This window comes from Vitis riparia, chromosome 12 (assembly GCF_004353265.1).
Source record: "Vitis riparia cultivar Riparia Gloire de Montpellier isolate 1030 chromosome 12, EGFV_Vit.rip_1.0, whole genome shotgun sequence".
NCBI classification, from domain to species: Eukaryota; Viridiplantae; Streptophyta; class Magnoliopsida; order Vitales; family Vitaceae; genus Vitis; species Vitis riparia.
Window position 1 is genome coordinate 19677138 of NC_048442.1, and position 25479 is coordinate 19702616.

General features: G+C 31.0%; 3 protein-coding genes and 1 pseudogene across 3 annotated transcripts; 1 reads left to right on the forward strand and 3 right to left on the reverse strand.

Annotated features, from left to right (window-relative positions):
- The first annotated feature begins 5455 nt into the window (after positions 1 to 5455).
- LOC117927052 lies at positions 5456 to 7101 on the forward strand (annotated as a pseudogene).
- Positions 7102 to 8266: 1165 nt separating this feature from the next.
- On the reverse strand, positions 8267 to 9784 carry LOC117926407 (trans-resveratrol di-O-methyltransferase-like). Its single transcript, XM_034845495.1, has 2 exons — positions 8993 to 9784; positions 8267 to 8727 (listed from the first exon to the last, which is right to left on the reverse strand). Exons 1-2 carry the CDS (start codon positions 9767 to 9769, stop codon positions 8431 to 8433), a joined length of 1074 nt encoding a protein of 357 aa, XP_034701386.1. The 5' UTR covers positions 9770 to 9784; the 3' UTR covers positions 8267 to 8430.
- Positions 9785 to 16362: 6578 nt separating this feature from the next.
- LOC117926380 (trans-resveratrol di-O-methyltransferase-like) lies at positions 16363 to 17839 on the reverse strand. Its single transcript, XM_034845468.1, has 2 exons — positions 16985 to 17839; positions 16363 to 16834 (listed from the first exon to the last, which is right to left on the reverse strand). The coding sequence occupies exons 1-2, from the start codon at positions 17753 to 17755 to the stop codon at positions 16532 to 16534; spliced, it is 1074 nt and encodes a 357-aa protein (XP_034701359.1). The 5' UTR covers positions 17756 to 17839; the 3' UTR covers positions 16363 to 16531.
- A 2092-nt stretch (positions 17840 to 19931) lies between these two features.
- Positions 19932 to 21521, reverse strand: LOC117926834 (trans-resveratrol di-O-methyltransferase-like). The gene is made up of 2 exons (XM_034846124.1): positions 20692 to 21521; positions 19932 to 20423 (listed from the first exon to the last, which is right to left on the reverse strand). Exons 1-2 carry the CDS (start codon positions 21460 to 21462, stop codon positions 20121 to 20123), a joined length of 1074 nt encoding a protein of 357 aa, XP_034702015.1. The 5' UTR covers positions 21463 to 21521; the 3' UTR covers positions 19932 to 20120.
- Between the last annotated feature and the right edge of the window lie 3958 nt (positions 21522 to 25479).

Sequence of the window (25479 nt, forward strand, 5' to 3'; positions counted from 1 at the left end):
GTACTGTTCAATGGCACTTGCTACAGCTGAAGTCTACTGGCTTAGAATGCTTTTCAAAGAATTGGCTATTGGTCTAGTCCACATACCGACCGTATGGTGCAATAACATTGGGGCAATTGCACTCACTTCAAATCCGGTGTTCCATGCAAGAACAAAGCAAGTAGAGATTGACTATCATTTTATTTAGGAGAAAGTATGCAACAATGATATTAAAGTCCAACATGTCTCAATTGTGGATCAAATAGCAGACGTTTTCACCAAAGGCCAAACTGCACAACATTTTCAGTATCTAAAGAGCAAATTAATGGTCTGTCAAAACCCCATTAATTTGAGGGGGTTGTTAAACTATCAGAATCTTCAGCAAAAAAATCCAGGAGTATCTGCACCAATTCTTCACTCCATCCATTTTGTTACCAATTCAAAATAATCCAACTATTAGCATAACTTACTCCTACAAACGTGTATTTGATTGTTTCATTATTATACGCTTGACATTTCAATTGTACAACTATAAATATAATGGAAAACTACACGACTTAGGTGTGTTAGCCAAGCTAAAGATATCTCATGCACTCATCAATCTGTTGAATAGTTAAGATCTTATAGAAACCAATTAGAGAACCAGTTTCGGGCCTTACTGTAGTGAAACAAAGCTCTAGCCTGCGAATAATGAAAAGCTCAGTGCACAATTAACAGAACTTTATGATTCTTCCACTCGACATACCGAAACATTTCCAATTCCAAACTTTCGGTCATAGAGCAAGCATACTCCACAACCTCTAATGTGGAAGAGAAATCCATGAGGAACGACATAGTATGCACAACCAGAGAGAAAGGGACTTCGTAACTTCAACTCTACGGATTAAAAGCACCACTAGATTCAAGGAAAAACTTGAGCTTTCCCATCATACTAATTTGAAATTCACTATGCATACAACTTGAAAATTCTTGACCAAGAGATTCATTAGTAGAACCATATATGATATCATCAATATATAAATTTACACAATAAGAATGTTATCATTTTGTTTTCATGAGCAAGGTGGTATCTACTTTTCCCATTTCAAACCAAATATGATATCATCAATACATAAATTTCATAAAAGAGTACCATCATTTATCGTTTTTATGAGCATGGTTGTATATATCTACTTTTCCCATTTCAAAACCCATTTCCCAAAGAAGTTTTCACAATCTTTCACACGTACCAACCTCTTGGACCTTGTTTTGAACCATAGAAAACTTTCTTAATTTAAAGACATGATTAGGAAATATAGTGAGTGAAGCCTGCAGCCAAGAATAGCTTCTCCCATTCTTTCTCATTTCTCTCTTTCCCTGCAACTACAACCATCATAAGCATGTCTATGAAGAGCTGTGTTTCCACCGCCTTATGAAATCAAGAAATTAGGATTTATATTTCTTTTTACATAGAAGAGTTAGAATAAGTGAAATGATTTTGAAGTATCATATAAAAATAATTTATTTATTTTAAATCTATTTTTATTTTTCTTCTACTTTTCTTCTTTATTTTCTTTCTCCCACATTTTTCCTCAAATATTTTCTGGGAATAAAACATAACCTTAGTGTTTTGAAATGAAATATGTGAGCCTATGTTGTGTTCCTTTGCTGCAGCTCTATACTTGTGGTGGCTTTTCCTCACTCTATGGATGAGGCTGGAATATGTCTTGTGCTCAAATCTTGATGCCTTAATGTAGTTAGATGTGTTAACCACATGATGCATTGTTATATATATATATATATTTCAGAGTATATGTTAGTATAGTTCAATGGTATTGAGCAGATATATTGACTCTTATTGTTTCTAATTTCCACCAAATGGCCATTTACAGATTTTTCTATGAAGTTGGGCTTCTTTACAAAGATGAGGTCGATGGACTCTATTGACTCAAACACTCTGAACAGCTGCAATTTTTAGTTCTGGAATTGGCTTAAACTCAAGAAGTTTGATAGATCAATTTGTGGAAGTCGACACCTGAGCAGGTACCCCCTTTTCAGTCTTTAATAACCCCAGGTGGCAATGTTTTCTTGCAGTGTTGTAAACAAAGACGGAAGGTTTGTTTTTCCTTTTTGTAGCACTTGTTTACTGTTCAGAACAGAAGAACCAAAATGCCAGTGGAATTTGGAATATACTACTAGTGTTATTGTTTTTGTTTATTTATTGCAACTGTCCTGAAGAGGAGTAATTTGGTTGATTGTTGCCTTTCCTCATTATCTCCATTGCTTCTACTTTCCAATCCTCTCCCCCCTTCTGGAGGAGAATAATTTTTCATTTTGATAAATTGTCTTTGTTGTATAAAGACTTGGAAGTTCACAAGCCTTTATGCACCCGACCAATACAGCTAGATCATTACCCTTAGGCCATGTTGGATATCTTGAAATAGAGAATAAGAAATCAATTTCATTTTTTCATTACTGTGTTTGGATTGTTTTTCAGAACCAGAGGAGAAATAAAAAATTATTCTTATTAGAATTTCATTTTGATAAATTAGTTCTGTCTCCCTTCTCTCCTTCTCACGTTCTAATTTAAAATTTTATGGGCGAATACTTTCTATTAGCAATTTAACATTTAGGGAGAAATCACTACATTTAATGAAAGAACATTTTCATTAATATTTTTGTTTAATTAATTAATTAAACAAAGTTTTGACAAAAAACAACAAATAATTTTTAAGATTTTTTTTTTTAAATGTATTTATTTTTATGAAGGATATATGTATTTTTTGAACAATCTAATTATTTATATAAAGTATATATATATGCAATGAATAAAATAGGTTCTCTCATCGTAAAATGACAAAAGATATTTGGAGATTTCTAGAAATAACTCATGAAGACACTAATCTAAGTAAAAATAATATACGATAAACATTATTACGCATAATTATGAATTATTTTCAATGAAAGTTTTTGAATTTATTTGAGAGATGTTTACTAAGTTCATGAAGACTGTGAATGGATTTCTAGCTTTGAGAAAAACCTACACCGAAGTGGAAGAAGTCATGAAATTTTCAAGGTCTTTCCCAAAGAAATGAGAAGCTAAGGTGACCACCATTCAATAAGCTAAAGATCTTTTAAAACTCTTACTTAAAGAACTCATTGGTCACTCATGACTCATGAGATAAATATGAACAATCATAAATAAGTTGAAGAAGAAAAATGACATCATTCAAATAATTAAATATATAAAGTTATTATATTTTTTTATTATATAGATTTAAAAAATTTTGAAATGTTTAATTTTTCAATATAACTCTTAATAGCAACAATTTTTATAACAAAAACCATAGCTTTTTTTTTTAAAAAATTGTCTTCTAAGATTAATTTATAATAAAGAAAATTTTAAGGAGTATAGTTATTCATAGGTGTTTGTTTTAAAAAAATAAAATAAAATAAAGTTATGTCTTAATGTATTATATATTTAAAATATTAACATTGTAAGATTAATGTATTTTGTTATAGTGAAAAGTGGGTTTTGACTCACTAATTTGAAAAAGATATAAAAAAAGAATCTCAACTTTTATAAATCAATTTTATTTTCATCCATTTAAAAATATTTTAATATACATATACATTTTTGTGATAATGGATTTGAGATTAATAAAATAAGAAATTTAAAAAATTAAAAATACAATTAAAACTAAAAAAAACTTCAAAGTTAAAAATATAAAAATAAATATTAACTTTCACTTAGCTAAATCATACTAGTAGAAAATATAGGTTCAAGAAAGAGTTGACAATATAATGAGAGTCAATATTTCATTTTTTTTTATTGGTTTTAATTTTAATTTTTTTTAATTGTATTTAATTTTTATTATATTTTTTATTTTTAAAATTTCTAATTTTATTGTTAATGTCAATTAACAAAATTTTTATTCAATTTTATTAAAAAAAAAAAAGAGAAGTTGAGTGGATTTATATAATACAATATATAAAATCATTATTAATTAGGGAATTAGAAAGATTTTATTTATCACTTAAGGATTTAGAGAATTTTTTTCAAAATAATTTATATATATATATATATATATATATATATATATATATGTCATATTATATACTAAAAAATTTAGAATAAATTTATTTGTAAGATACTTTTATCCAATTAAAATAATAAATTAATTTTTTTAATAATTTTATTTAATATTATCAAGTAAAATGGTATTTTAGGAAATAATTATAAAAGTTTATGTATTATAAAATATTTTTAAATGGATGAAGATAAACTAATTTATAAAAATTAAAGTTATATATTTTTTTATATTTTTTAAAATTAGTGAGTTAAAATCCACTTTTCTCTTTGTTATACTTATAACTCGAATATAATATTAGTTCTATTAATAATATTAATAATATAAACTAATATCATAAATAATAATATTAATGAGGTGTTAATAATAATAACAATAATAATTTAATTCCTCTTAATGTAGTATATAAAGTATAAAAAGTTTTAAAAAAAGAATTTTTTTTTTAATAAAACTTACAAACTTTAAGAATTAACAAAATAGAAATCATCTTCTAGGGTTTTTTGTAGTAGTAATAATCAAAATATAGTAATATTATTTTTAATATTAATAATTAACAGTAATAATGTGTAAAAAAAGAAAAAAAAACAATAAAAAGGTGAAGTTAGATAAGAATAAAAGGAAAAAAAAGTATAATTGAAATTCTAGATTGATTAACTTTTCAAATCATTATTTGAGAATTTGGGAGGAATTCTTAAACACGCTATCCCGTGAATCCATTGCTAACACGTGAAACATATCTCTCGATATAATCACATGTATAGATTTCTTGTTATAAAAAATATTTCTGCCATTGGCATAAAAAGTTTTGTCCACCTCCAAAAATTTATATTTGCTTTTGGCCAAGTTTCTGCCATCTGCATCTGGACCAATTTTGTTGGTCCAATACCCCACAGAAGTATAAATTAATTTTGTTACACTAGTTAGACAAGAGGAAATGGTTTTCCTAATGAAAGATATATATATATATATATATACTAAACAAATAAAAGCTACAACAAAAACGTTTGGCATGAAGCTTAATCTTTGCGCATGCGCTAGTACTTATCTCTTATATCCATTAAACACGATAAACTTGTTGTGGGCTGCTGTAATTAAAATATTACTGGGAATAGTATGTACATCCCTTTCCTAGTCCCGTTTAGGTGATTTCAGTCAATTAGCCCAATAGAGAAAATTAATGATTAATTTATAAGTGAATATTGCAAAGCACAAGGACCCAACAGGAGTGGCATGTGCTGGCGGATTTCGAGTCTGCCACAGCGTAATCTAGTGGACGGAATAACCATTTTTTTGTATACATTTGAACGACCCACCTCTAGAATTCACACATGATTTTTGAAATTTATATTTTTCATGAGGTCCAACGCCCAATGCTATATAAAGAGGTTAAGGTTCCAGGTTGGAATATGAAAAAATTAGCAGCGTAAGAGGTCAGTGTGAGGTACATGGATCCGGCAAATGGTGAGATATCAAGTGAGCTGCTTCAAGCTCAAGCTCATGTCTGGAATCACATATTCAATTTTGTCAACTCCATGTCACTGAAATGTGCTATTGAACTAGGCATCCCAGACATCATCCACAACCATGGCAAGCCCATGACTCTTCCTGAGCTGGTTGCTAAGCTCCCGGTCCACCCCAAAAAGACCCAGTACGTGTACCGTCTCATGCGTGTTCTTGTTCAATCTGACTTCTTTGCTGCGCAAAGAGCCCAACAGAGTGAGGAAGAAGAGGGGTATGTGCTTACGCATGCCTCTCGGCTCCTCCTAAAGGATGACTCCTTGAGCGTAAGGCCCCTCTTGCTTGCCATGCTCGACCCAACTTTAACTAAACCATGGCATTATGTGAGTGCTTGGTTTCAAAACGATGATCCCACTCCGTTTAACACTGCTCACGAGCGGACATTATGGGATTATGCTGGCCATGAACCTCAGCTCAACTATTTCATCAACGAAGCCATGGCTAGTGATGCTCGCTTAGTCACTAGCGTGCTGGTTAAGGAGGGCAAGGGCGTATTTGAGGGGTTGAATTCGTTAGTTGATGTAGGGGGTGGCACGGGAACAGTGGCTAAGGCCATTGCCAACGCTTTCCCACAGTTGAACTGCACTGTGTTAGATCTCCCCCATGTGGTTGCTGGCTTGCAAGGGAGCAAGAACTTGAACTACTTCACCGGGGATATGTTTGAGGCAATTCCTCCTGCAGATGCAATTTTACTCAAGGTATGTCTAAGTTTCTCTTATCAGTTACTTAGCTTAGTCAGGATTTCAAAGAATGAGAAAGATTTTTTTTAAATGTCACAAAATCATTATTTCCTATTATTCTGTTTGAGATTTAAAAAAGAAAATCAGATTCTATTTGTTGTCTGTTAGTTAGGGTTCAAATATGCTAAAAATTATGGCTCAAAACGCTGCTTGTCTTTACCCTTTTAAATAGTCACCAGTCACCAAATCTCATTATTGTTTTATATCTTTCTACTTTGTAAATAGCCTAAACAGTCTTCCATTACTTTTTGCCTAAGTCTTCCATTAGTTTTTGTCCATTTCTAACTGGAATTCAAATTGCAAGCAGTGGATATTGCATGACTGGAGCGATGAGGAATGCGTGAAAATACTAAAGCGATGCAGGGAAGCAGTTCCGAGCAAGGAAAAGGGAGGAAAGGTGATTATCATAGACATGATAATGAAGAACCAGAAAGGAGACTGCAAGTCCAGGGAAACACAGCTGTTCTTCGATATGCTGATGATGGTTTTGGTCACGGGTAAAGAGAGGGAGGAGAAAGAATGGGAGAAGCTTTTCTTGGATGCTGGTTTCAGTCACTACAAGATAACACCCATTTTGGGTTTGAGGTCGCTCATCGAGGTTTATCCTTGATGTTGTAATTGCAGCTAATATGGAAAATCTAAGGGGATGGAATTAATAAAATCTGCTGAAAAAGATAAAAATTAATTAGGGTGGTTCTATTCGGATTATTTGGGCAGAAGAAATATATGTTGTATGGATTTCAGTTATAATATTTGTTAAGCTATGAATTTCTTCATACAATAGATATGTCAGACTTGCAATAATGCATGTCATTTTATGTAATATTAAATTCGCCGGTCCACATTTGGTGAATAGTTGTTATTTGTTAATTTGTTTATTTCAAAATAGATCTGAAATGGTGGTCCACTGTAAGATGCGGTTTAAAGCATGCACAGCTTTCTGGTCGCCTGGAAAGACAGACTTAAGCGCGCTGTTGGATTATATGATCACATATTGAAACACCTTAAGGTATATTTATGAAGATTTGGGCCTAGAATGAGGGAAAAATTAAATAGAAACTCCTCACACGTTATTAATAGAGAGAGAGAGAGTTGATTTTTTTCTCAACATGAAAGGGAGACTCTGATTTTTTATTTTTTTTTCACAATGAAAGGAGTCTCCCAAATCAATTATGAAAGGGAGACTCTTCAAGGCTAGAATTCCTAATTATACTCTTTCTATTTAAGTGGTTTGTGTTTATATTTTTAGTTGAAAAACTTATTTAAGAATGCCAAGTAACTAAATGGGATCTAAAAAAAGGTGATAACTGATGGAAAAACCTCAATAGTACTCAATTGTGTGTCGAACAACAAGAAGAATGGAAACCAATTAGAGAGCGGGCCTTGCTGTAGTGAAACAAAGCTCTAGCTTGCGAATAATGAATTAATGGATCTTTTTTATTCTTCCACTCGACATACTGAAGCATTTCCAATTCCAAACTTTCGGTTATAGAGCAAGCATACTTCGCGACCTCTAATGTGGAAGAGAAATGCAAGAGGAACGGCATAGTATGCACAACCAGTGAGAAAGGGACTTTGTAACTTCAACTCAACGAATTAAAAGCACGACTAGATTCAAGGAAAAATTTGAGCTTTCCCATCATACTAATTTGAAATTCACTATGCATACAACTTGAAAATTCTTGACCAAGAGATTCATTAGTAGAACCATATATGATATCATCAATATATAAATTTACACAATAAGAATGTTATCATTTTGTTTTCATGAGCAAGGTGGTATCTACTTTTCCCATTTCAAACCAAATATGATATCATCAATACATAAATTTCATAAAAGAGTATCATCATTTATCGTTTTTATGAGCATGGTTGTATATATCTACTTTTCCCATTTCAAAACCCATTTCCCAAAGAAGTTTTCACAATCTTTCACACATACCAAGCTCTTGGACCTTGTTTTGAACCATAGAAAACTTTCTTAATTTAAAGACATGATTAGGAAATATACACTTCTTCATTTATAAAAACATTTTTCACATCCATGACATCCAAACCTGATCACACAAATCTGATTTATACATGATCAATAAACAAACAAGTACTAATTAAACCAAGAATTATCATGGGTAAACCTCAATGAGGGACCTTAAACCCAATGCTGGAGTTATCTTATAGTGAGTGAAGCCTGCAGCCAAGAATAGCTTCTCCCATTCTTTCTCATTTCTCTCTTTCCCTGCAACTACCACCATCATAAGCATGTCTATGAAGAGTTGTGTTTCTACCGCCTTATTATCCCCTTTGTTGCTCTCCACTACCATGTCTATGATTATCACCTTTCCTCCCTTATTTGGAATCGCCCCTTTGCACTTCTTCAGTATCTTCACACATTCTTCGTCACTCCAGTCATGTAGTATCCACTGAAGATCATGTCAATCAGAATTAGGAACACAAAACATAACAAGCCCAAAGGGGGGAAAACATTTATACTTGTGATTGGTTGTTGAATATGTGCCAATATGGCCTGTTTTTTATTTTCATTTTTTTATATTCATTAATAGAGGAAATAAAGTAGAATGAATTTAGAGATGACTTTTGGGTGTATTAAAAACCTCTTGACTAGAGAGAAGATTGTTGTAGTGTTCTCTCAACAAAGGAGACAAAAGGGAGATTTAAGCCATATACCTTTAGTAAGATTGCATCTCCTGGAGGAATTGCTTCAAATATATTGCCTCCAACAATCTCCAAGTTCTCACCAACCTCCAAGTTAGCAACAACATGTGGTTGATCAAACACAGTGCACTTCAATTGTGGAAATGCTTTGGCAATGGCCTTGGCCATTGTTCCTGTGCCACCCCCAACATCCACCAGAGAGGTCAACCCTTCAAAGACCTCCTTATACTGTCTAACAATCATGTTTGCGATCAGCCGGGAGTCGCTAACCATGGTTTCATTAAATATATCGTTGAGCTTTGGTTCATGAACTGCGTAATCCCAAAATGACTTCCTGTGTGCGGTATGAAATGGGGTGGGGTCTTCATTTTGGAACCAATCGCCCAAGAAATGCCATGGAGCGGTTAATATTGGATCCAGCTGAAGCAGCAAGAATGGTACTCCACTGACAGGCTCATCTTTTAGTAGGAACTGAGAAGCAAAAGTAAGTGAATACCCTTCTTCTTCCTTACTGTTATGGAGTAGTTTTTGTTGAGCAAAGAAGCCAGAGTGAACAAGAACACGCATGAGTCTGTAGAGGCATGGAGCCTTTGTTGGTTCGAGCGAGAGTGCAGTGATCAGTTGAGAAAGAGCCATGGGTTGGCCGTGGCTGTGGATGACATCTGGAATGCCAAGTTGAATTGCACATTTCAGTACCATTGAGTTTACAAAGTTCGTTGTGTGCTTCCATGTATGGACTTGTGCTTGAAGTAGCTCAGTGGCTCTCTCTCGACTTCCCAAACATTCCATCTTAATCTATTCTAATTTCCTTCCCTTTCTTTCATCCAAACCCTTACACACTGATCCCTTTATAACAATAGCTAGAATGTTCCCAGATAATAATAATAATAAAACTATACAAATAAATAAATTAATTAATACATAAGAAAAAGAAAAAGAAAAGGAAAAAGGGAAAACTACAATACGACTTTTGACTCTGACATATTCCTATGGTCGTGTACATCCTATATGCTTGCATATCCGGGGAAAACAAGTGTTAATGATCCACATATATGATAATGCAGTTGATATGTTGACCAAAGTATTCTTAGGGATAAGTTTAGACATTACCTGAACATTATTCATGTCTCATTTTGTTATAATTGTAGGGTTGGATATTCCTACTTATAAAATGAGAACAATTTATGATCTTGGGGAAAGAGTACATGTGAAGATGTTTTCAAGTTTAGGAATTTGAGTTATGGTGAAAATTATTGAGCATTGTCTCCTACTTTCTTTAGGGTCTATTTCTAAGTCTTTGATATTTTCCTATTTAGATAGTATGTTGCAACGAATTTTCCAATTGTAACAAAGAAATTGTCTTATTATGAGATATGTTTTTATTATAAAAATAGGTTATATCTGATTATATAAACTATTTCTATATAATCATTAAATCATATAATAAGAGATTTTGATTCAAATGATGAGTCATTTTGGATGTAATTGAGACTGTAAGGATTTGAAAGTTTTAGAGTTGTAATTAGTACTCTTGAGTATAACTCACTAATTTCCTCTTTATGTGATGTAGACATATTGCCAAGTTACTTATTGCTTCCATATGTGACAAAGTAAGAAAAAAAAAATGATAGACAGACTATCAAATAATAGATTATGATATTATATATATATATATATAAAGGGAGAGAGAGAGAGAGAAAGAGATCTAATGATTGTATTAGTATATCATTTCATTTAATGTCAACCCTAAATTCTTAAATCATTGTATCATAGTAGTAAATATCATATATTATAAAATAGAAAATATTATGAATACTAAATGTGTAAATTGGCTTTATGTTTGATGAGGATGACCCCTATTATTATTTCCATTTTTATATAATTATATTTAATATCTTATGGTAAAGAAAAATTTTAAAGATTCGATGATAAAGAAAAAAGATTTAGAGGGCTTAGTGTGTAGGCCATGTCTTAAAAGACTTGTCTGTGAGAGAAGAAAATTTAGAAAATGTAATAGACAAGGATTAAAATATTCTCTAATTTCATCTAAAATTCGATTATTAAATAGGCTCAACACGACATATGGTAGAACTATTTGATTAAAATAAAATATGTTGATATGAAAGGTCATTAAATTAATTATGGTGGATTTCATTAGAACATGTATTAATATCAAAGATCCATGTCTAGGATAATGTACTTGATATGTTGATCGAAGTATTCCTAAGGATGAGTTTTGTTGCTTGAACATTATTCATTTCTCATTTTGTCATCCATGGAAGTTTGGATATTCCAACGGAGTACAATTTACAATATGGGGAAACTGTACATGTGAAGATGTAGAGAATTTGAGCCAAGGTGAAAATTATTGAGAATTGGCTCAAATTTTCTTTAGACTCTATTTCTAAGTCTTCCATATTTTTCTACTTAAATAGTATTTTGAGAGAATTTTCCAATTGTTACAAAGAAATTGTCTAATAGAGAGATAGTATATTTTGTATGGATATAGACATTTTGCTAACTCATTAATAATTTCCGCTCAATATAACTCATTAATTTCCTCTCTCTATTGATTTAGACATTTTGCCAAGCAACTTATTTATTACTTGCTTCCATATGACATGGAGTAAGAGAAAAATGATAAAGAGACTATCAAATAATAGATTATTGTTAATTTAGAAGACCAATCCATGGTCATGAGATTATTCATATATATACACATAGAGAGAAAAAAAAAAAAAAAAAAAGAGGGAGGATAATAGTATTATATTATTTTATTTAATCCTAACTCTAAATTTTTATAGTACTGCATGATAGAAGTAAATATCTTAAATCATGAAATAGAATAGGATATGAACATTAAATATGTAAGTTGATTATGAATTCAATGAGGATGACCCTAGCCTTGTTATTATTTCTATATTTTTATATAATTATATTTAATATAACATTATTGAGAAAGGAAAATTTAAAGATTCGATGATGGAGAAAGAAGATTTGGAAGGCTTAGTGCGTAGGCCATGTCCTAAAGGATCAGTCGGTGGGAGAAAAGAAAATTTAGATAATGCAATAAACAAGAATTAAAATATCCTCTAATTTTACCAAAATTTTGGTTATGAGATAAGCTCAATATGAAATATGGAATAGATATCTAATGATAACAAGGAATATTATTTTATTTAACCTCAACTTTGGATTCTTAAATTATACATTATAAAAGTAAATGTCTTTAAGTCATGTAATAGAAAAGGTTGTGAATATTAAATATGTAAGTTGGCTCCGTGTACAACGAGGATGACTCCTATTATTTTTTTCATGTTTTTAATATAATTATATTTAATATATTATTTGTAAAGGAAAATTTTAAAGATTCAATAATGAAAAGACAAGATTTGGAAGGCTTTTTATAGGTCATACCCTAAAGGACCTCTTTGCGGGAGAAAATAAAATTTCAAAATTGTAGTAGGTAAGGATTAAAATTTCCCCTGATTTTGGCCATAAGATAGATTCGATACAGAATGTGTCAAGTTAGCCAATTGAGAGTTGGCTTTGAAAAAGTTTTACAATGGTGGGGGTCTGAAACTTGAGTCCTCTTGTATGAATTGGATAGCAAAGGAGCACCAAGGAAGTGTTGCTTTTATCTATCTCACATGTAGAAACAAAAAGTAAAATATTAAAATAAAACTTTAGTAAATAAATTAAAATAAAACTCATCGTTGAAAATATAAATGAGTGTTTTTTATTTCTTTTATAGAAAGTAGATGCGAGAGAACTTTATAAATAAAATTATAAAATTTTTATATAAAAATTAATGATAAATATATATGAGTATAGGACATTGAAACTAGATAGGTCACCATTTTATTATTAGATATATTTTTAAGTTTTGCATATTATTATCAAATGTCATAAATTTCATTGTATATATAATATTTTCTCTAATAAAACAACTTTAATATTTATTATTAATTATTTTATTATTTTTTAGATTTTTTTTTAATATAACACTAAGAATTTTGATCAATTTTAATTCCACCTCTCTCTTTATATATATATAACTACCATCATCTCTAGCTATTATGATAAGCAATGGTGGTGCAAAATAAATACTATGATATCATATGACTTTGATCCTATTGATTCAATTTTTACGTAGTTGTGTACATGCCTAATATTGCTTATGTTAATGAGTGGTTTATTGGTGCCAAACATTTTAAAATTTGACACATTAATTTTAAAATGGATCGTTAGGTAACAATATTGTTTATATTATCATGTTATAATATTGATCAAATGGTCATTGATTATTTAATCTTTACAATCCACATCAATTTTATTTCTATTTTTTCTATCTCTATGTGATGTAGAAGGATTTTGGAATGACGTGACTTATAGATTTCACATGTCTCACCTTGTTGGATTTTTCTCAAGATTTTGATGGTCACCTTTTGTTTTAAATAAGAGACATATCTCCACTAAAGTTTTAAAAATCATTAAAAAAAATGCATAATTAATTGAAGTGATTTTGATCATCATGTTGAATATAGAGCAATGTGATAAAAGGTACACATAAGATACGATTAAGATAAAGAGGATAAGCAAGATATAAAACATGTAATAAAGATTTGAATAATGTGATTACAGTGCGAGAATTGTGAATCACATAAAAAAAAAAAAAAAAAAGACTAAATATATTACACAATAACGAAAATAGACAAAAAAAAAAAAAAGCATATAGATTTACGTAAAAAAAACCTTAAACCTAGACATAGAAGAAGGAAATCTATTACATTAAACAAGCTGTTACAATGGAAGTATATATATATATATATATATATATATATATATGCTAGCGTGATTAACAAAGCAGATCCATATTATGGGGGTGAAGCCCCGCACTTCCAATAAGATCAATGGTGATAGTGGAGGGATTGGGCCAAATGTCATACCATGAACTTTTCAAGTTAGACCAAATAAAATTTGGGTCACCAAACTCTAACAACCAATATGTAAAAATGCAATATTGCATTAAATTTTTTATTATTTTTTATTTTCTTTGAAATAATATATTTCAAATCAGATTTGAAAAATACTTCATATATCAATAATCTTATATAATAATGTGAGGCCAATTGGCCTAAAAAGGTGTGGTAAAGGCAGTGTCTCTTGTGATATTTATATTTACAATGTTGGATACATGAATCATATCTCAATTGTCAATATTTTATTATCATGCTTTGAAAAGTGACCCATGATCTTGACATCCACATTAATCACTAGTATTTATTATATTATCTCTTGAAAGAAATTGAATCAAGCAATTGCGTTAGTGACAGCACATCATTTATTTTACATGAAATTTTAATTTATTGCATTTAAAAAATAATTACAAATCATTGTTTGACATGGCATGCACCATCATTCATGAATAGAAGTGATGATTTGGAAAATAGTAATTTTTATGTTTATTTTAAGTAAACTTTTGAATAAATTAATGAATATGTTCACCTTTTTTTTTCTTTTCTATACATTGCATAATATCATTGGAGACTTTTATTTAAAAAATTATCACTAAATTCTAGAAAACAGTGGTTGCAGGTTCTTAACTTGTGAAGGGTGTTCATGGACTAGGGTGCTTCCATGGTTTGTCAAATTTAAAAATAAAAATAAAAATAAAAATTAAAGGCCCTCAATTAAGAATCACACTAATTTTTCATTCTATTGGGTATATTTGAATGGGAGTAAATTAGCGGCTTTATGAAGAAAAATAACTTAACACAAGGATTTAATAAATCCAAGTCTACCAATCCCCTCTTAGACTATTTGAATAGTACATTCCCATTTAAGTTATATATGCACTTTCTGTATAGGTACACTTGGGGTCAACACCATGCTAGATCTTAGCCATTTCTTAAAGCCCAATAAAAAAGAAAATGGAATAAAGCAATAACAAGAGAAGAATCGAAGAACTAGATTAATCATCAATATTTTGTAAGAAAACCTAATTATATCTCAAAACATAGTGGATTTTCTTTGTAAACAAATAATCTTAATTTAAAAAGAATAAGGAACACAAACGAAGGCGAATGACAACTCTTATGTTTCTTTTAAATCCTAATTTGGAAATTTGGCTTTAAATAGGAGTTGGGATAAATTCAATGGCTATGATTAAATTTGAAAATTTTCAAAGGGTTTTTACGATTTTAAGTTTAAATGTAAAATTATAGTTGATAATTACGGTTTTGACCATTTAAAAAAAAATTCAAAATCATAATCACTATGGTTTTATGATATGAATGCTTACATAGTAAAAACGCATTACATTGAGAATTATTTTACAATCAAATCTAGTTTATGGATTACTTAAAAAGGGTATTTTTTGGTCAAAACTTTGTTATTGAAGGTTTGGTATCAAAAACTTGTTTTCAATGCCATAGCTAGGCTTGTCCATATAATGGAGATGATTTGCATCAATTTTTTATTTTCTTTGGAATAATATATTCCAAATTAGATTTGGAAGATGCTTCACATATCAATAATCTTATATTTAGTAACGCAAGGCCAATTGGCCGGGCAAGATAGGTAAATGCCTCCTCTGATATTTTTATTTACAATGATAGATTATATGAATCATGTGTCAATTGTCAATATTTTATTATCATGCTTTGGAAAGTAGTGCATGATAACTTGACATCCTAATTAATCATTCTGAAATTATCAATCAAGTATTTATTATAGGGAGAATTGTGATATACACCCGCTTGGGTTTGAATCAATTAATTACGTTAGTGACAACATATCATTTATTTAATATAAAATTTTAATTCATTACATTTAAAAAATAATTACAATATGTTATCATTGTTTGACATGACATGCTCCATCATTCATGAATAGAAATGATAATTTAAAAAATAATAATTTGTATGCTTATTTTAATTAAACTTTTGAATAAATTAATGACATATGTTCCTCATGTGACCTTTTTTTTTCTCTATAGATTGCATAATATCATGCCCAAACAAGTCACTACAAACAAGGTGGATCCAATAGTGGGGCCTTTCCACTAAATAAAGCGGATATAAATCAAGCATAAAATTGTTTATATACGTTGTCATAGTAGCCATTTGGTCGTATTCAATAAATTTACTAAAGATATGCAAACTTTATATTCAAATTTATTTTATTTTTCTTATATTTATTTATTTTTTTCTTTTTGGCAATGTCTCCATTTTATCACTTTCTAGAATTAATTAAAAAAAAATCAAGTGGGCTTAATGAATTCAGCCTCTCAATAATGTTGGAAGTAATTTTCTGGGTTTCTTAAACAGGCCCTAATCAGATCAGGTTCTTTGATGAACTAGATGAAGAAAGGTATGGAATACATATAGAACAAAACAAATACCTTATTATTTCATATATCACAATGAAGTTACATATTAATTTAATAATGCAAGTATTCAAAAGCTTAATCTTTATCACATAAAATTCACACTTGCGAGCTTAATCACATAATTCTTTGCATATACATGCACAATATCTTGATTCTTGTCAAGGATAAACCTCAATGAGGGACCTTGGACCCAAAGTCGAGGTTATCTTATAGTGCGCGAAGCCTGCAGCCAAGAAGAGATTCTCCCATTCTCTCTCATTTCTCTCTTTGCCTGCAACCACAACCATCATAAGTATGTCGTAAAAGAGCTGTGCTTCTACTGCCTCATCTCCCTTGTTGTTTTCCATTACCATGTCTATGATTATCACCTTCCCTCCCTTGTCCTTTCTTGGATGTATTGCTTCTTTGCATTTCTTCAGTATCTTCACACATTCTCCGTCACTCCAGTTGTGTAAAATCGACTGTTTGTCATTTTTAATCAAAATTAGAAACACCAAAATGTTAAAAACTCCAAAGATTAAAAATGTTTTCTGTATGTCACCAAATCTATTGAGATTTTAGCCTAATTTGAAAATAGAAGAGAAGAGGAGATTTAAAATGCATATATGTACCTTAAGTAAGATTGCATCTGCAGGAGGAATTGCCTCAAATATATCCCCTCCAACAAACTCCAAGTTCTCACCACCCTGCAAGTTTGCAACCACATGCGGTTGATCAAACACAGTACACTTCAAGTGTGGAAATGCTTTGGCAATGACCTTGGCCATTGTTCCGGTGCCGCCCCCAACATCAATCAAGGAGCTCAACCCTCGGAATACCTCCTTACACTCTCCAACCACCACACTGGCTATCAGCTGGGAGTCACTTGCCATGGCCTCATTAAAGAAATTGTTAAACTTTGGTTCATGAGCTGCATAATCCCAAAATGGCTTCCCATATGCAGTAACAAATGGGGTGGGATCACTATTTCGGAACCAATCACTCAAGAAATGGCAGGGGTTTGTTAAATGCGGATCAACTTGAACAAGCAAGAGCGGCGCTCCACTGGTTGGCTCATCTTTTAGCAGGAACCGAGATGCATAAGTTAGTGAATACAGTTGTTCTTGCTCATTGTGGTCGGCCTGTTGTTGAGCAAAGAAGCCAGAATGAACGAGAACGCGCATAAGACGATGGAGGCAAGGAGCTTTTATTGGATTGATTGACAAGGCAGTGACCAGTTCAGAAAGAGTAATGGGTTGGCCATGGTTGTTGATGGCATCTGGAATGCCCAGTCGAACTGCACATTTCAGTGCCATGGAGTTTACGAAGTTCATTGTATGATTCCATACATGAGCTTGTGCTTGAAGCAGCAGACTGGCTCTCGTTCCACTACCCACATCCATATTATTCGTTTCAAAGTTTCTTCTCTCACCCAACTCCTTACATACACAATGATCTTTATAGATACTTGAAGCTAGATTGTGAATTACACCCGAAAGGTAACAAGAATCTACAGTTATGATTTGCACATCCTTTTTTTTTTTCTGCTGAACCTTGGCCTATTCAGTATGATACAAAAACGTGAAGTGATGGCACAGGGGATGATATCTTATTCTTTCCCTTCTTTGCCCCAGTTTAACTTTACATGCAGGTGGGGTCAACTATGATTAATTAACTAATTAAATTGGATTTGATAGATCTAATGAACTGATCTTTAAAGGGAATATATATATATATATATATATATATATATATATATATATATATAAAAGAGGGGGTGTTTGGTATAGGGAATAGGAAGTGGGAATAGACATCTCATTCATTTTCTTCTTTATTCTTATATTTGAATAAATATTAAGAAGACAAAAATTGAATAAAAAAGTATTCAGATAAAAATCAAATCCAATTTATAAGTCAAATTTGAATTCATAAAAAATAAGTGGTATTCTGATTCATTAAACTCATTTGATAATATAAAATAAGTTAAATTTACTATTTTACCCTTTTATCTTATTCTTCAAGCTCGATGCTTATCTTCTTTGTAAAACTAGAAACTTATTCATTATCCACTTCTATGCAACAAGTGATTCTCCCAAACTGAATCAATCAAACCTTCCACGACATTTAGAAAAAAAAAAATTCAATTTCTAATTTATAGGGTTTTGACTGAAATTTGAATTCTTTTATTTCCTCTTTTAGAAATAGGAAAAATATTTGCTAGCTTTGAGAATTTAAATATTATAATAAATAAATAAATAAATAAATAAATAAATATATTGGTAAAATACAATTTTATGACTACGTAAGCATGACAAATTATTCATATTTTTAATAAAAATGATAATTGAATATTTGTACATTAGGGTTATATGATTTTTTATGGTTAATTTTTTATTTATTGAGTAGATATATTTTTTTAGTCTTATTATTTAATAACAAAAAACTCTCAAAATTTATTTTTTTAAAAAAATAAAAAAAAATTATTTTAAATTAGATGGGAAGATATTATTGTAAATTTATTTCTTTTTCATTTCTATTCCTATTATTATCAAATATTAGAATGGAAACAAATAATCATTCCAATCTTGCATTCTTAAGTTCATCAAAATGTTAGAAATGAAATCATCAAATTCATTTCTATCCGCTGAGAAATAGGAATGGAAACAAAATATTCATTTCCATTCCCCTATATAGTATATGATGTGGATAAGGTGGAATAACAATTGAGAATAATGGGGGTTGTTGACAATATAAATGCTCATTATGTATGGATTATTGCCTTAAACTTGGGGAAAATTACGTTTTAGTGCCCAATTTTAAGAAGAATGGATGTTTGGTTGTTGCAATCCGGCTAGAGGTTGTAAAAGAAAAAATAATCCTCCCAAGGTGCTCAAAAAGGGTAGCATGTCTCAAGTACTTTACAAATCCATGCAGGTTGCTAAATATACCTATCTTCTTTTTTTTTCTTAGTCGTTCTATATTTTCTATTTTTCAAATTCACTCATTGCTAAATGCACCCATTTTTCAAATTTTTTTTTCTCTTTTCTATTGTAAAATTTCATCCATTTTGCTAAATGCACTAATTGTCTTCTTCATCTTTCTTTCTTTTTAAATTTAATTTTTTTTTTTTTATCTCTTATAAAAAGTTCCTCAACCTGTTTCCACTAAAACCTTAATCCCACTTTTCTGAAGAAGGTTTTAACTCTGTGTCTTACCTCAAGGTGTTCTAATCCATAAGATCAAATAAATTAATTGAGTAGCAGTTGGAAGCTTCTTTTAAGACAATTGAAGGTCGTATTTAACAAAGTTCAGATAATCTTCAACCTAACCTTGTCATGAAGTCAGAGCCTGCTCAGTAAAATTTGGTCCTTAACAAATCATTAAATCCTTGTTTACAAAATATACAACATATATAAAGTTCAGCGATTCATTAGTTGATATGTTGACCACAGTACCACAGTTGTCTGATTCAAAACAAATGGCAACTTATATACCAATTCTTGCCAGCCAAATATGGTTTTTTTCTGCAGCTGAAATTTGCCAAACTTCCACAACCAGCTAATACAAAATAAAACAATATGACAACAAATAATACTTCTTTATTACAGAACTTAAATATCAAGTTACATAACAGAGATTATTCATAGCCTCAGAGAGAGATCATTATTCCTTCAAGCACACACAAACTTGATACGGTCTACAACATTCTAACCACAGTTTATTTAGTGCAAATATATTTGCACATACTACTACCAACATATATATTGATCATGGGTAAACCTCGATGAGAGACCTTAAACCCAGCATGGGAGTTATCTTATAGCCACTGAAACCAGCATCAAAGAAGAGCTTCTCCCAGTCTTTAATGTTCCTCTCTTGGCCCGTTAGCACAATCATCATCAGCATATCCCAAAAGAGTTGTGTTTCGATGGACTCATCATCTGCTTTCTGGTTCTCCATCATCATGTCTATGATTATCACCTTTCCTCCTTTTTCCTTGCTTGGAATCACATCTCTGCATCGCTTGAGTATCTTCACACATTCGTCATGGTTCCAGTCATGCAATATCCACTGCTTGTTGTTTGCGACAACATAAGAGACAGTTAGAAGTTTCAATTTCCTAAATTTATGTAACAATCCCATAAATTTTATCATATGTATGTAATACTGTCCAATGTTGACCAATTATAATTGTTTTTATGTTTCTTTCTCAGTGATAATATAGAGTATAATGTGAAAAAATAAACCTATATATAACTAACTATATATAAATTATTTCTTTAACATTTCTTCTTTCCTATTTTTCGTCTTTCTTAGCAAAAAGGTTAAGTCAATATACCTTGAGTAAAATAGCATCTGCAGGAGGAATTGCTTCAAACATATCCCCTGCAAGGTAGTTCAAGTTCTTGCTCCCTTCCAAGCCAGCAACCACATGGGGGAGATCTAACACGGTGCAGTTCAAGTGTGGGAAAGCATTGGCAATGGCCCTAGCCACTGTCCCTGTGCCACCCCCTACATCAACTAATGAATTCAACCCCACAAATATGCCCTTGCAGTCCTTAATCAGCACGCTGGTTACTAAGCGAGCATCACTAGCCATGGCTTCATTGAAGAAATTGTTGAGCTTGGGTTCATGGCCAGCATAATCCCAAAATGTCCGCCCATGAGCAGTGTCGAATGGAGTGGGATCATCGTTTTGAAACCAAGCACTCACATATTGCCATGGTGTAATTAAAACTGGGTCGAGCATGGCAAGCAAGAAGGGCCTTGCACTCAAGGGGTCGTCCTTTAGGAGGAGCCTAGAGGCAAGTGTAAGCACATACCCCTCTTCTTGCCCGCTTTCTTGGACTCTTTTCCTGGAAAAGAAGCCAGACTGAACAAGAAGGCGCATGAGACGGTACACGCATTTCGTCTTCTCTGGGTTGACTGGGAGCTCAGCAACCAGCTCAGAAAGAGTCATGGGCTTCCCATGGTTGTGGATGATGTCTGGGATGCCTAGTTCAATAGCACATTTCAGTGACATGGAGTTTATGAAGTTGAATATATGATTCCAGACATGAGCATGAGCATGAAGTAGCTCAGTCGATGTCTCACCAACTGCCAAAGCCATGTATCTCGCTGTGATATCTTGAGATTGTTATTTTTTGCGTACTCCTACCTTGAGACTTGATCTCTTCATATAGCAATCGGCCTTGGACTGTGAAGCTATAAAATTTCCAAAAATGGTACACTCACCCACAATAGGTCACATTAAAAACGATAAGGTAATAATCATTGAGGTCGACCCTTCAATAATGCAGCAGATGATCAGCCACCCAACTATGATTTTTCCTCATGCCCCACCCAACCACCCCGACCCCCCATTCTATTTTGTCTTTACCAATGATTTCATTTTTTGGGAATTGGGTTATCCCCAGAACCCATGTGATTGATACATTCAGTAAACGAAATCTCTTCTGAATCTCATGACATCATTGGAGAAGTAGAACAGTTCAAAGTCTGGAATAAGACAATGAGATTTGCAGATTTCTTTAGTCGAGCCATGTTACTTCGAAAGAGATGTAGATGATGTCTCATAAAACAAATTTAAACGCTATACAGGTAGTTTGGAAACAGGATTACGTATTCCTGCCTAAAAAATTGTGGAAAAATATTTTCTTAATGCTGTATTCCTGCCTAAAAAATAGTATGACACAGAATGGAAGGATACTCTCAATCTGATCAACAATGGAGGTCAATTATAGATGACTTATTTTAAGGATAAGTGGATATATCCAAATCAAGGGTCATTTATGAACATAGCTAGCTATCAATTATTACTTGTAATAATTCCACTTTTATATTAATCATGATCTTAAAACATATTTATTTGTCGGATTTAATAATCAAATTTTAGATTGATTGAAAAGATGCTCACCGTGACTGGCTTGCCAAAAGGATGATTACAATGACTGGATATCCCCAACTCTAAAGGGGAGCAATTCATATGAGAAGCAATGACATTAGAAGAAAACGTAATATAACTCATTCAAGGTTACAAGTTAACTAGAGAATAAGAGTTAGAGCTTCCAAGAAGTTCAGGGTATGCTTTGCAAATGTTTTCTGATACTTTTTTTTTTTTAGTAGCAAGAAAATCAACTATTTTTAAAATCACTTCTCAGAGAACAAAAAACAAAGAGCAAAAAACTCATTTAGATAATTTTTCTATTTTGATTTTATAAATAATTTGTAAATTCAATAAATACAATATTAAATCAAGTCTTATTAAAAATAAAATAGTTTTGTAATTATGCATAAATTAGAAAATAAATAGTTTGTCGTAAAATATAAATACTAATATTATAATAAAATCATAATTTCTATATTTAATAAAAAAATGATATTATTTTAATATATATTATAAAAATATGAATATTAACATCTTCATAAAATAAAGTCATAAGTTATTATGTACTTGTTTTGGTCTATTGTTTCTTATAGTGATTGGATGTATTTTTTAGTTTCAAATTATTTTTAAAAATTATTTAACTTAGTAATAATTAAGTTTAACTTTATTTCGAAGCTCATTTTTCTAGTAAGAAAACCTATAAAAATATAGATATGTAAAAGAGTAACAACAAAGTTATTTTGGACCAATTTTAATTTGTAAATTTTCAATGGTAATTATACTTTTGTAGTATGAAATTATTTTTTAAAATTAATAAATTTGTTAACGAATCTAATATATTAAGTCTTATTTAATTTAGGATCTATTTATCAAGTGAAAAAATTTGCAAAAACTATGTTTGGTTTTGAAGCAATTTTTGTTAATAACTTTTATAGTATTAACTAAATCACTAATTTTGAGTTTTAAATTATTTTTAAAAACTATAAGGCTCGTTAATAAATCTTTCTTCTTTGAGGCTTATTTGCTTAATTTGTACTTCTTAAGGTGTAAGCTTTTCAATTTGAACCTTAGCAAGGGCTCTTTGTTTATCAAGTTGGGATTACTAGCGCTTTTGTCTCCATAAAAGATAAAAATTTTCTATCTATTTTCCTCTTCTTATGAATTGTGTCTTTTAATCTAACAAATATATTATGCTAGCATGCCTTAGATTAATTTGTTATGACATAGTTATATGTACATCAATCCATGTTCAAATATTTACAACTAAGGCACATGACTTTGTGACTTTCTTCACATTAATGGATATCTCTAGTAATTAATGTCCAAGCCTTTAAAAATGAATGATCATTTGAACTTTTAGTTTACATTAATTAGAATAAGAATTCAAATGAGTTAAATTTGATTCATTTTAAGAAATTTCTTGTTATTTGTCTAGAATCAACTTATCCTCTCCTACAAAGGGGCAAAAATTATTTCATCAAAATAGAAATCCACAAAGTGTGCTACTTAAGACTCAAAAATTATTGATCTTTGTACTTAAAATATGACTTTTATTATGATTTAATTAGTTATTTTTTTATTACCTTGAATGTGAACTAAGTCCTAATTGGAGCTGATATGTGTTTTTGAGGAGTAAAATACAACAAAGAAAAAAAAAAGAAAAAAGGAAACAATAGTCTTTTGAAAAGTTTTGCAAGGAAACTATGTGCAAGGTTGATGGGAAGTAAAAAGGACATGTTTGATGATTAGAGATCACCTAAAAGAGAAGGGAAATGTGTAAGAATATAAGTAGGGAATGAATGAAAGAGGTAAAAAGAAGGAGAAAGAGTGAGTGCATGGGATGACACTGTATGGATGAAAGATGAAACAATTTTTGGAATGTTTGGAAGCATTTGCAATAAGAAAACATTTCAATTTTGACTTCAATTTACAAATCTATTTTCAAAAACATTTGGATTTTCACTTCAAATATCTATTTTGATTTTCTAAATGATTTCCCTCTCACACTTCAATTTCTATGTTGAGAGAGTGTGGAGGATATTATACATCGATTTGGCTATAGACAAAATCAAAGCTTTCACTTTTAGGCATGTGGAATTGAAATGGCTCTATAAAGTGAACCCAATAGCTACTTTTATGCAGAGGTAGTAAATCGAAATTTCAATTCCTGGTACTGCAAAAAATCGAAATGGGGAATTGTGTAATTTGTTGACTATATTTTTGTTAAGTGACTATTTCTCATTTTGCTGCTTGTAAGCTTGATAACAGGTTGCTAAGGCTAGTAAGGGATTGCAACGTATCCATTTTGATGTCTATATATAGGTTAGTTATTGTTGGAATCCGTGTAATGATTAATGGTGAAAAAATAGAAAAATGAGAAAGAAGAACTCGGAGATTTAACGTAGTTTGACTAATTGCCTACGTCCACAGGAACAGGAAAAGAGGATATTCACTATATTCAAATTAGGATTACATAAAAGGGTATTTATACTAACTCTTAGGAATGAAATTTCAAAAATACCCCAACTCTTAGGAATGAAATTTCAAAAATACCCCTGAACCGTACCGTGGGGAGCGTTGCCCCCCACACCCCCAACCTATTATTCGCCCCATAACAAAAGAAGTACAAGCATGAATGACAAATGCCCTCGCTACGCTCTCGTTTCACTCCACTTCGCTCCAACATTTTGCCCATTTTCCTCCATATGTCTTTTCGCTCAAATATGAACCACATACTACAACAATTATAAATACAAAGAACAACAACCATGCGAAGAGGGATTGAGATCATGATTATATTTAAAAGGAAGATTTGATTTTCTCTTGAATTTCAAATATTTCTCTCAAATTCTAGAATTTTCTTATTTTCTTTGCAACCAAACACAATGACAAAAAGAATTTTTTTTTTTAATAATTTCTTTTACCATTAATGAGTTAGAGTTTTGATATGGAGAATAATGTAGCAAGGAAGATGGAGAATTCACTTTGGAAATATAGAAATATGGGAAAATTCTTACTTAATTCTCTGTTTGGAGTTGTTGATTGAGATTTTGAAATTTTCTATGTAATTCTTCTTGGTTTAGATACAATCATTGCTTAACTTGGTTCCAATTATGTTATAAATATCATTGGATAACTTGTTTTCATTTATTATTATCAAAGTTGAGATCAATCTACTAGATGAGTCTATAGTTAAAAAGCTAATATGAGAAACAAAGTAATGAATTTAATCTAATAGAA